The following is an 11799-nucleotide window of genomic DNA, read 5'->3' as shown; positions in this document are numbered from 1 at the left end:
GGTAACAGGAAACGACCATAGTTCAATATCTACTTTTCTTCCTGCTCCTACAGAAATCAAAATCTTTAAAAGATGTCACCTTTAGTTGCAAAGATCTCAGCTGGAACAAGTAGGGAAACTGTTCTTTTTGGTTTTGTGCAATTTTCCACAGCTCACAGGTATTTTTTTTGATACTTCTCTAAAATAAGATTTTTCACTAATGTAAGCTCTGCTAATGTTTCACTTCCTTGAAGCTGTGCTTTACTGGATACTACACCAGATTTACTGTTCCATACTAATGTATTAGGATTTCAAGTCCATCAATGCCATGGCCTGCATGTACATTAGACATGCATTTACATAGCTGCCAACCCTCACGAATTTGGCGTGAATTTCATGACTTTTTCAGCAATTCACTGATTCATGCCGCCAGCCAAAAATTCACAAATTATCCAATTCTCAGTTATTTTAAATCTTTAATAAAAAAACAGATTTCATGTTAAGCGCTAGTTGTGATATTGGCGGTTGCCGAAACGGTCTGGTAATGCTGGTTGCGATATTAGAACTACAGCCGATTAGTACAGTTGGCCCGGTAGCAAGCATTTTAGCCTATTTTAATCTATATGTATAAGAGTAGTTTTACAAATGCTTTTGAGAGAAACTGGGGCCTAACCGGAATTTTGCTCCGTGCATGCGTCACCAACACCGAGTTACCATTTGGCATCACATGTAGGATCTTCAAAATGTCTTCATCACCAAGGAAAAAGAAATGTATTACTCAAAAAGTGAAGTTTAATTTGGAATATATCAAAAATTGACAGTGCATTCTGCCATTAAACATTGATATACATCATGCTTTTTGTAAACATTGTGCCACAAATTTTAGTACTGGGCATGGTGGCAGAGACGATGAGAGGAAGCACATCGGTTGCAAAAAAAAGCGTAGAAGTTGGGAAAATTAAGAATTCGCAGATTTCAGCTCTGGAATATTTTAAGCCATCGGCAGAAGACCTGCGAGCTACCAACGCTGAAGCATTATTTGTGAGTGTGTTGAACACAATCTACCATTATCAGCAAGTATTAAGGAAAAATAAGACAGACTTTAGGGCCTCCTTAGCAGCAGAAAATTTGTCATCAATTTTAGTCACAAGGATCAACCAGCAGGCAATTAACTGTTTAGAAAACAAATTTATGATAAGCAGTTGAGGAAGTTCAAGTCTGCCACAGTATCATGTCTTGATAAATAACCACAAGAACAAATGAAGTTTATGAATACCATAATAAATAGAAATGCAGATATATTTCTGCATCTATGTAGTGTTTTCGTTTTATATTGCGATCTTGATATAGTGTAGTATTGATGGTCAGAGTGGATGGAGTTATTGTCATAGTATTTTTCACTAATTCAAGTCCAAATTCACTACTTTTTATCCCTATTTTCACTAATTGTGAGCCTGGAAGGTTGGCAGCTATACATTTAACACCATTTCCGGTTTAAAAATTACTCACTGGTATCTCCATTATCACTTTTCAAGTTCCAATAATCTGATATACTTCATAAATATAAAAAAAAACTACCATCATCAGCAAGTATTTGCTGAATGACATCATCATATAAAGATGATCTATACTGGGGATCCACCATTTTTTTCTTCTAGCTAGCCCACATTTTAAACAAGCATTTGTAAACCTTCCATGATAAAAGGTTCAAACTATGACAAAATGCTTTTTCCAGGGCCCTATGTGCCAATTACAGTTAAAAACAAAAAAGGGTGCGTGTGTTAATGACATGTGAAAGGAACATTATGCCATAATTTCCAATTACTTCCTGTGGATTCCAATTCTGTGTTTTAGACTTTTAATGTAGCTTTAACAATTTTTCAATCATATTGCTATGATGTCTGCAGTGTGGCAGCTTATAGTAATGTCTAGCATGGGGGGGGGGCATCATGATGCAGACATCTAGCATCATGTCCCACCCATTAACATTATCCTGACACCAGGCTGACCAGTCCTTACACTAACCTCTTAATGCTGAGCGCCTAGTGGGGCAGCTGTTATTACCATCTTTATAAGTCTTTGGTATGACTCAGCTGGGTTTCGAAACTGCAACCTCCTGCATCTGAGGCAGACGTTCTAACCACTTGGCCACCGGAGCAGCCTGTGGATTCTGTTAATGGAGGAATGGCTCGCTTAAGACGGAAAATAAAACTGTACTTCCAATCCTCACACTATGTAAAATGACTCATAAGAGAAAGTTTCCACATTTTATTTTTAAGCAAAATCTCTCAAATTCAATGACTTTCACTGACCTAGGTGAAATATCAATGTCAAGGCCTTGAATTGAGTTGTTCGTTCCTCAATGACCTTTAATGACTGTGGACCCTGTTTTGCCTAGCAAGATGTCGAAGTTTTGGTGAAAAAATAACGGGTCAAAATAATGAGTTTTTTCCCTCTGCATTTTATAGTGCAACTAGAACTTCCAGATTAGTTGGTAACATTGTAGAGCTATATCTGTCTGCTTGTTTATAATACCACCCATGCTGGTGTATCTTAAATGACCTTGATGCTGCAGAGCTCGGAAACAGGGTACAGCCTCATCATGCCTACAGCCGGGATTGGGGCTGAATGACAAAATCACTTGCATCTGTGGCACACAACTTGAGGCAACATATAAAACGTGCTTATAATTTTTTTTCTAGATAGTAAGTTGACTGTAGTTGTCATTGTAGGATTTAACATCATTTTTCAGCACAAGGTAGGCTATACATGGCAAGCTTTCTCATGTACCCACATTAGCCTAGTAAGTTGACTGAATTTCATAAATTAATTTTAAGCACACAAATCAGGTGTTCTGTACATACCTCAGTTCAGAATCAATCCTGGAAAGTCACCAAAAAAAAAAAAAAAAACGGGGAAGACCAATTATAATTACTTTGAAACTCTTGCAAGAAACCACTCTTTATGAGCACTATGTGTTAAGCACGAAATTGACCACATTTATCTGAGTAGTTAAGTGGCAATTCCAAATCATGCCCCAACCTCACTGTTGAACAAATTTACAAAAACAAAGCACAAACAGAAACACTATTTTATTTATCAACATTTCATATATTTACAAATATTGCAAATATTCATGTGACAAAGACATAATAATATGAATTTAAGTCTGAAAATTTTTTAATAATTGTGCTATCTGAGGAAGCGTGTTACATGTTTATCAGCATCTTAAAATCTCAACATATCATAAAGGATTTCAATGTATCTGAACTGGATAGCCCACGACCACTCCTGAATAAATAAAAAGGTTTCTAAATTCCTTTCCACAATCTCCAGGGATCTGGAATAATTGAACAAGGTTGATCAAACATCTTTGTGAAAAAATATGGGACAACAATCTAACATTAAGAGTGAACTTTATCATGTGCAATCCTTTTGTACTTGCATGGCATTATACAATCTGCATAGAAAAGTTTTTGTATTACTTTAATACATAAAATGACATTTTTCAGCACAAGATAGGCTATAAATAGCAATCAGTATGTTTGAGGAAGAAACATATACCCAAGGAAAGCTATTTTCTCACATACCCATGTTGGCTGAGCCGAGACAAAAAACCCATACAGATGGGTGAGATGTCAATAATCTGTAAAGGCAAGCACCTTAGATCATTCAGCTGCCTGGGGTCCCTAAACTGGTATTGGTCAAACCTTGGTAAGGAGATGACAAGGATTCAGGTGCCATAACTCCATTAAATGATGATGTGGAAAGCTGGAGATCCAAGTTCTTCATTTTCTCATCAATATAAAGGTACATGATAAACTAAACGTAATCTAATATTCCTTTGTAAAGCTAGTAAAATCAAAATATGGAAAAGCAATCTGTGGAACGCTGAAAATTAAACTCTTTCAATTAAACCCATCCCAGGTCTCTTCAACATTAAACTGGATGCCCAACTTGATTGATATCAAACAATCCTATTGTTAAGAAAAGCTGCAGAAATCAAAGGCAGCAGAATGTACAACCATGGGCCATAACACCCTGAAATAATACAAGAATGCTGGAAATCAAACTCATTCCAAGTCTTGTTAATATAAGAGTATTATCAAATCTGATTGAAAACCATTTCAAGTTAGGCTATGGAAACCAAACTGAGCTGGAAAGGCCATAGTGGCCATACCCTTTTGTCAATAATGTTGAATACTATAAATCAAATCCACTGAAAGTCCATCAATATAAAGTAACATGCCAAATTCAACTGAATTTTTTTTTATTTTAAAGTTTGGTAATGGTATCTTGTGGAAAGCAAAGTCAGGATGATGGATAATCAGGGTACAACTCCGAGAACGTCATGGAATACTAGAAATAAACTCAGGTGGTCTCAAACTATACATTTGGTTGAAATAAATCAATTCTTGGTAAAATATCCAAAAACAAGATTTTAGCAGGAGAGGCAATTTCTGGGGTTGTTAAGTTGCTATCCTCTTTATGATGACTTATAAGGATGGAAAAAAATCCTCTTAGAGATCTCATCAATGTAAATCTGCATTTAAAATTTGTCTAAAATCAACCAATTTCAAGAAACTACTCATATGGATGGACAGACAACACAATTACTATAAGTTTCTGCTGACTTGGTTGAGTGGAGCCATAAAAATTCATTCACTCTCACAGCAATAACAAGGCCAGCTTAATCATTCTCAAACATACATACACATACACTTGAAACAGTCTCTCCTCAACTTACAGACAGTCAACATTCTTACTAAACACCTGGTACACTCATGATCATATTTACCAAGTATATTAATCCTACAGTACACAAAAATAATCCTTTCAATCTGAATGGACAATGTCTTATTTTCAACTTTCTCCTACAGAAAATTAACTTGCTGCATACCATCTCAGTGAGGTATTATTTTCAAACTGACAATTATCATACATGCTATATGAACGGCCCAGTAGCTGTCTTAACCTTTAAGAATCTGATCTATTTAAAACGGTTCTGCACTCAACCAGACAGATCTTTGGAATCAAACAGATCCTGGTCATATTTTTCTGCTTGCACCACTCGTCCTCCGAAGAATCGTCCATTCAAACCAGCAATAGCTTTCTCTGCCTCTGTAAATACATATCAAAGCATCAGCAAATCTATTTATACACATAAATTTATTCTGTGAATTCATTTTTTTTTCTTGTGTGTCAATTTTCTTGGATTTACAGAAAGATATCACTATTTCAATTCATGGATTTGGTAGGGTTCTAGTTTCCACAGCAATGCTTAAAAATTTACTGCATGTAAACTTTTACAAAAATGCTATCCAATGAACATGCATGTGGTATAACCTGACATAAAACTTATGCACTTGTCCTGGCAGTTTGTCTGGTTGTGTTATCAAATGTATTCAACCTTGTACATGCATGTAGCAGCAAGATAAAAAAATCAAAAGGATTCTACTTAAATCCTCGGATATATTAAAAGACATGTCATACAAACTAAATCCTATAAATTAAACAATCACGAGGTGAGCAACATATGGTATGCACATTGCAAGTTGTATATAAATAGCTGTCAGCTAATGTGCAGACAAGCAGAAAAGTTTAATTTCTAATCGGTTGAATTAGACACCATCATTTTAAATACTGTACAGTGTACGTGTTACAGAACTTTTAAATATATTGCAGCTTAATTTCTACAGAAATAACCTCATTCACTAGGTCTCAAAATTCATTGATTTTTGTTATGCACAAATTCCATCATCTAGTCCATTTTCTCAAGCCTGCCTTTTAATTAGACAACTAAAACGCTTAAACACTGAGGTTAATAATAGGTGTGGATCATCTGACATACTCAGTGATCACTAAGTGTCAAGCTACTACCAAGAAGAGCTTGACAAAAATTGCAATTATTTATTTTGCAACTGCTCTTTGTTTGCTCCTGGAAGGTGGACAGGCTGAATGATCTGAGGCTCTTGCCTTTACAGATTACTCAACACATCTCACCACTATCTGCACGAGTCGAGTCTCAGTCGGAGCAATGTGGATACACAGGAAAGCTTACCAGTACCTTCCCATGGGTAGATGGTTCTTCCTCCACCAAATATATTGACTGAAAAGTGTTAGACCCACAGAACCAAACCAATCATTTAGTCTGAGATTTAAACATTTTTGTGTGCAAGATAATGATCATTATTCAGGTTGCTATGTTACAATATCAAATCACATAATCAAATAAAAACTTCATGGACTTCAGCTTTTTATTCTATGATGCAGCTGAACTGACTCATCACAAAAATGTGTAATAGTTGAATAACACTGATGAAGATCTGCAAACGAATATTGCTGTCCCCTGCCTATGGGAAGGTCTGTATACAGTGCTGAAATCTCATTGTGACCCTTGTGACAACTGTGGAGTTAGTTTTAAGGCAGACAAGAGGTCAACTGTGTCAAACTCTCTGTATCGATGGGCATCACATTAAAAGTACAGGAATGGGACAGAAATTTGTCAGTAAATTGCTGGTGAACCCTAGACTGTGATACATGAGATGCCAGAGAAATGTAAGTGTACCATAGAAACAAAAGCAAGCAAGAAATATTTCACCTGTGACATTAACCTTGATAGGACACCAAATGTGGAATGTAATAGATCTTCTAGTAACAATATACAAGCATACTAGATTTAACTCAATGACAAGTTGTACAGCCAAATAAAAAATCTTTACAGAAGCCTAAAATAATAGTCTATGACCACGTCCAGGCTGTTCCATTTAAACGTACAACGTACCCAAGGAAGGCAGTTTTAAAAAAATATACGTCAGGGTAATTTGATTTCAAAGAGTTCATATTAAAATGATACAAAATTTCTAAATTGAACCCCACTTTAAACATGCCTTCCCTGGGTCACATGTATGTTTTAATGGAACAGCACTCTGCAAAGATTGTACCCCCTTTGTGATACACGACGACTATACCATGTTTCACCCCTTAGTCTCAAATGATTCTAAAGTTCAAAATGGGAAAGGAAACAGTGAAGGAAAACTTAAAATACTGACTAATGACCTTGACCCTGAAGATAAGATTTATAATGTAGTTATGACATACCTGCAAATGGCGATTTTTACATGTACCAAGTTCAACCTCTAAATTTCAAAGGACTCTGTCATGAGGAATAGTGTAGTGGAAATGTTAAAATATTGATCTATGAGCTTCTCCTTAAAGATAGGACTCCCAATATGGTACTCGAGACACTTTCTAATAATAATAAAGAAGTATATCAAGCTTCATCCCCCAAAGATAAAGTGCAAAAGAAAAGTATGACAGAAAACCTGAAGTAATGACTTGCATTAGTAAACCAAGTTTCATCCTTTAATCTTCAACAGCTATGAAAATCTAAATCTGAATAATAAGCATGATAGAAAATTTATATGCTGTGACTTGGACCCTGAATATATTCTCTTCACTGAGGTCCATAATGCATCTTCTAATGTTGATGTTTAATTAGACACAAATTTGCGATATATTTAAATACCAACATGTGCCTTGACCTTGAAGATAAGACACACAATATTGCAGGTGGCTGTGCTCCTAATGGTGATGTACAAGGATACTAAGTTTCATTCCTAAATCCCAAAGGAGCAGAAACAAAAGTGTTGGCAGATTGATAGATTGAGATGTGAGGTATAACAAATATGAGATCTTTTGGGGAAGTAATAAAATTATGTACTAAAACCTACATCCTGTACATCTGGGGTGTCCAAAGTCTGGCCCGTGAGCCAATCACGGCCTGCGGTAAGATTTCATACGGCCCGCAGCTTCGGTCATATAATGTATTATTTATAGCACGCGAACCCTTCTCCGCTCATTTCTGCCATGGCGACTGATGCACACTTATGCACTTGGACTTAAATCACTTATTTTATTAAACTCTTAAATAAGATATGGTTATAACTGTTGATGTTATGTACCTGTATATGTGGCACAAACTATTATTTTCTGAAAGATCTTTTAAAAGACAAAAGAAAAGTTCACTTGTTTTAAACTTTAATGATAACAGACAACTTTGCATTAGTTATAACTCGTTTAAAATGACCATGAGGCAAAGATATTTATCTAACTCATGGAAATTTAAGGTATTACATACAGTTCAATGTTATCAGACTCTCCAGATATGAATGAAAGGCATAATTGTGTTTTTAGAGTTGTTCATGTCTGCCTGAGTGGCTTATATTTAGTTACATTGCCATTTGAAAAATAAAGATAATTGTGACAATGAAAATTGTTTTATTTATTTATTGCTTATTTGTTTTTTATTTATTTATTGTTCTATGACAGTGTATATTTGCATGTAACTTTTGTGGTTAAAAAAAAAAAAACATCAGAAGGAACTACTGGCCCACGGGCATCTTCACTTTATCAAATCTGGCCCTCTTTGCAAAAAGTTTGGACACCCCTGCTGTACATAAATATGTTCTTCTTTAAATGCTGCTATGCAAAAAGTACCTGTGGAATCTTTTATTTTAAGGTGAACCTTTTTAATGTATGTCACTTAGTGCTTCTGTTGCAAATCGGAAAGGAAACAGTTCAAGAGTTTTGCAAAATACAATGTCTCAGCTCCAATTTTATACTGCTTTATCTTGACAAATCACAAAATCCTGGCTTATTTGCACAAATCACAAAATCCTGTCAATGCCTGAGTAATTAAGTCTCCTTGTTTCACATTCACAGAAAATATCAAAGATTTTTCTCAGCAGATTTTACATACCTGTTTGTAAAGAAAACTCAACAAAGATCTTTATGATAACTTCTGCATCATACTCCTCACTCTGCCTCTCCTGGTAGATGATCACTTGCTTCACATTGCCAAATTTGCCACACTCCTCTGTAACATCAGTCTCAAGTTCATCATCAAGATCCTCTGGACCCACCATATTTCGCATCACAACCACTCGACACTGCAATATACAAAGTAGATCTTAAGTACTACCTACTTCTGTGTGTGCAAAATAATGAACAGCAATCACATTTTATGGTCATGTTGTCATATCGTACATATACCACTCAATGATATAGAATGACATCTAACATACTAAAACAATGTAAAGGTTTTAAGATACTAAAACAATGTAATGGTTTTAAGTTGTATGCTGGTATCTTATTTTCATTAAATAGAATTTATGAAAAGTACTAAAATATTTATTATGTCATAACTACATGTAGATTCAGCAACCCCCACAGACTGCAGTTAATGCTTATAAATTGTCCTTTCCACAATTATTTTTCATCATTTCCGTAAGTACTTTGATTTTTGCTGTCAAACATGTACTCAGGAATAATGAACCTGTACTGAATGTCAGAATTGTAGGCAATAGTTTAACTTTTCACAAAAAATCATCAATTAGCACCAACCTTTTTCCTAGCCTTCCATGTTAATTTTAAACTTTATACCACAAACATTCCTTACAGAGCCAAAAATTATCAACCAAGTCTTTGATTATACCAGTATTTAAGGTTGATCACAAGAGGATGCTTTATGCTTTGCACTAATAAAGTATAATTTGTCATGGGAATTATCCAAGTAATAAATGTTTTAAGTTATGCAAGTCTGACTGTGCTTTATAAGCAATTTGAACCAACTTAACTTAGGCAACATGTTGTCTACTGGTACATGTAACTCACTTCTGATTTCCTCATCAGCTTTTGCATCACCATGTGACGTGCACTGCTTCCGCTGATCTTCATATTTTCCTGCTGATCTAAGGACTGGGCTGCATCATCCTCATTTACTTTCTTCTCTGGTTCCTCCTTCTTTTGGGCTTTGCTATCAGCAACAGGAGGTGCAATAGGCTGAGGTATTGGGATGGTCATTGCATTTGCCATAACAGTTGTGGGAGGTGCTTGAGAAAACTGTGCAGCAACTGAAAGAATTGAAAGTGGTTGAACTACTGATGCAATATACTCTTCACATATTATGAACTTGCATCCCTTGTGCTCTGATCTCTAATCTGAATAAATGATTACAATTCTGACACTACGCACATAGCAAAAATCTTATCTAATTTCAAATTGCATTCAAAACAACAAACATGAGCAAAACTCAAAAGACAAATATATTCATAAACACAATGCTTAGCACGAGTTCAAACAATTTCCCACATGATTTGTCAGCAAATGTGAAATTCTGTTAAATGAATTAAACCAGTTAGTAAATATCACTAACAAAAAAAGAACAGTCTCAGGTTGCCCAAACTGTGCAAATATTTAAGACCTGAAATTTGTGCAACCTTTTTATGCAACGACTCCAACTTTTACAAGAAACTTAACAATTAAAAATCGATTCCAAAAAGGCAAAAGCTACAAGAATTGGTAGAAATATTGGGCAGGAGAAAATCTGCCAGAGTTGAAAACTCAAATAGAATTTCAACAGCTGTCAAGATATTAATCTTTAAAGAGTTTACTTTATTAACTGAAACTTACCTGAGGCAACTGTCATTGGTATAGATGGGGAAACTGCATGTGGTAGAGATGTAACAAGAGAAGGAGGTGTTAATGGTGATGGCATGGCTGGGGGCATCCCTATACCAGGAGGAGGAAGCACATGAGGTGTCTGGCCCAAAGACTGGGGAATGACAATGCCTGGTCCAGGCACGCCTGGTGCCATCCCAGTTCCAAGAACATGAGATGTAGCACCTAGAGATAAGGGGGCTGCTACACCAGGGGGAGCCTGAAATAGAAAACACTTTTATAAATATTTTATCAAATACAACAGATCTTCAGATGTCATATTATGTATCATTACTGAAAAAGGAAAGGTTTTCACAAATAACAAAACATGAGCTCTGCACAATACTACTCCTCATTTAAAACAGTCCAATGATGAATTTAATATTCCTTTCAAACATTACCCTTTAACTCATTAACCCCTGGAGGTTTTTGTCATTTTTGCCTAAAATGTGAGTAGATAACACATTTTGGGGGCTACTTCTGAATACATCCTAATACATCGACTTCAAATAGATTTTCCACTAGCTTAATCCCTAGTTGTGTTAGAAACATCATTTTCCATTGGTTATTTTGCTCGTGCATGAGCAGAAGGGTAAAAGGTGGAGTTTTTTTTTTTGTTTTGTTTTTTGCTTAAAGGACCCATTATTTTCGAATCGAGACCAATCTTTATTCCAAATACCCACCTTATCCTACTTTTTGCAAATGTTAACCTGTCTGTGTGCAGACCAGTCTGCCTTAGATCTGAGGCCAATAATGCTAAAATCCAGACACAAGATCAGATTCCCACCACAAACAAATTTTGGGTGAAAAAAAAAAGGGTCCATAAAATTAGGTTTTTCCCTATGTATTTTGTAGTGCAATTAAAATGTCCAGATTGCTTGGTATTATTGTAGAGCTACATTGGTCTACCTTTCTATAATACCATCCACTTTAGTGTATCATACATGACCTTGACGCTACAGAGTTTGGCGGTAGGCTACTGCCCCCTGCTATGTACAATGCAGCGCCAGGGGTTAATGACTGAAGATAATCTTGACATTACTGGCATCAATACCAGCCAAGACACCATCACTACTGCTGCAAGGAAAATTATATTTTTTCTGCTAATGCAGGTCAGATAATAAAAAGACTAACAAGTCAATAAACAGCATGAAAAAATATTTTCTTTCAATAGATTCTATTTTTTTTTAAGTTGACAATACAATACCACTTGATGATTCTGAATATAAAGCTGCATTGTCATATGCTGCATCACAAACTGTGATATTCTGACAAAAAGAACCAACAATTCTATATAACTTTTGCCAAAAATTAACACAA

At 35.6% G+C, this 11799-nt stretch overlaps 1 protein-coding gene across 3 annotated transcripts in view; it reads right to left on the bottom strand.

The window, feature by feature from the left end:
- Positions 1-3056: 3056 nt before the first annotated feature.
- LOC149795318 (poly(U)-binding-splicing factor PUF60-like) overlaps positions 3057-11799 on the bottom strand; it is a 44089-nt gene continuing 35346 nt past the window's right edge. For all 3 annotated transcript variants that reach the window (XM_089965080.1, XM_089965083.1, XM_089965082.1), the window contains 4 exons: positions 10453-10699; positions 9655-9893; positions 8741-8930; positions 3057-5100 (listed from right to left, as the gene is read on the bottom strand). In XM_089965080.1, the coding sequence (XP_089821206.1) occupies positions 4991-5100; positions 8741-8930; positions 9655-9893; positions 10453-10699 (786 nt within the window). In that variant the 3' untranslated portion in view covers positions 3057-4990. The remainder of the gene's footprint in view (positions 5101-8740; positions 8931-9654; positions 9894-10452; positions 10700-11799) is intronic.

This window comes from Sinohyriopsis cumingii, chromosome 7 (genome assembly GCF_028554795.1).
Source record: "Sinohyriopsis cumingii isolate HCF-2022 chromosome 7, ASM2855479v2, whole genome shotgun sequence".
Classification (NCBI taxonomy): Eukaryota; Metazoa; Mollusca; class Bivalvia; order Unionida; family Unionidae; genus Sinohyriopsis; species Sinohyriopsis cumingii.
Note: the sequence above shows the minus strand (reverse complement) of the source record. Positions and strands in the feature narration are given on the sequence as shown.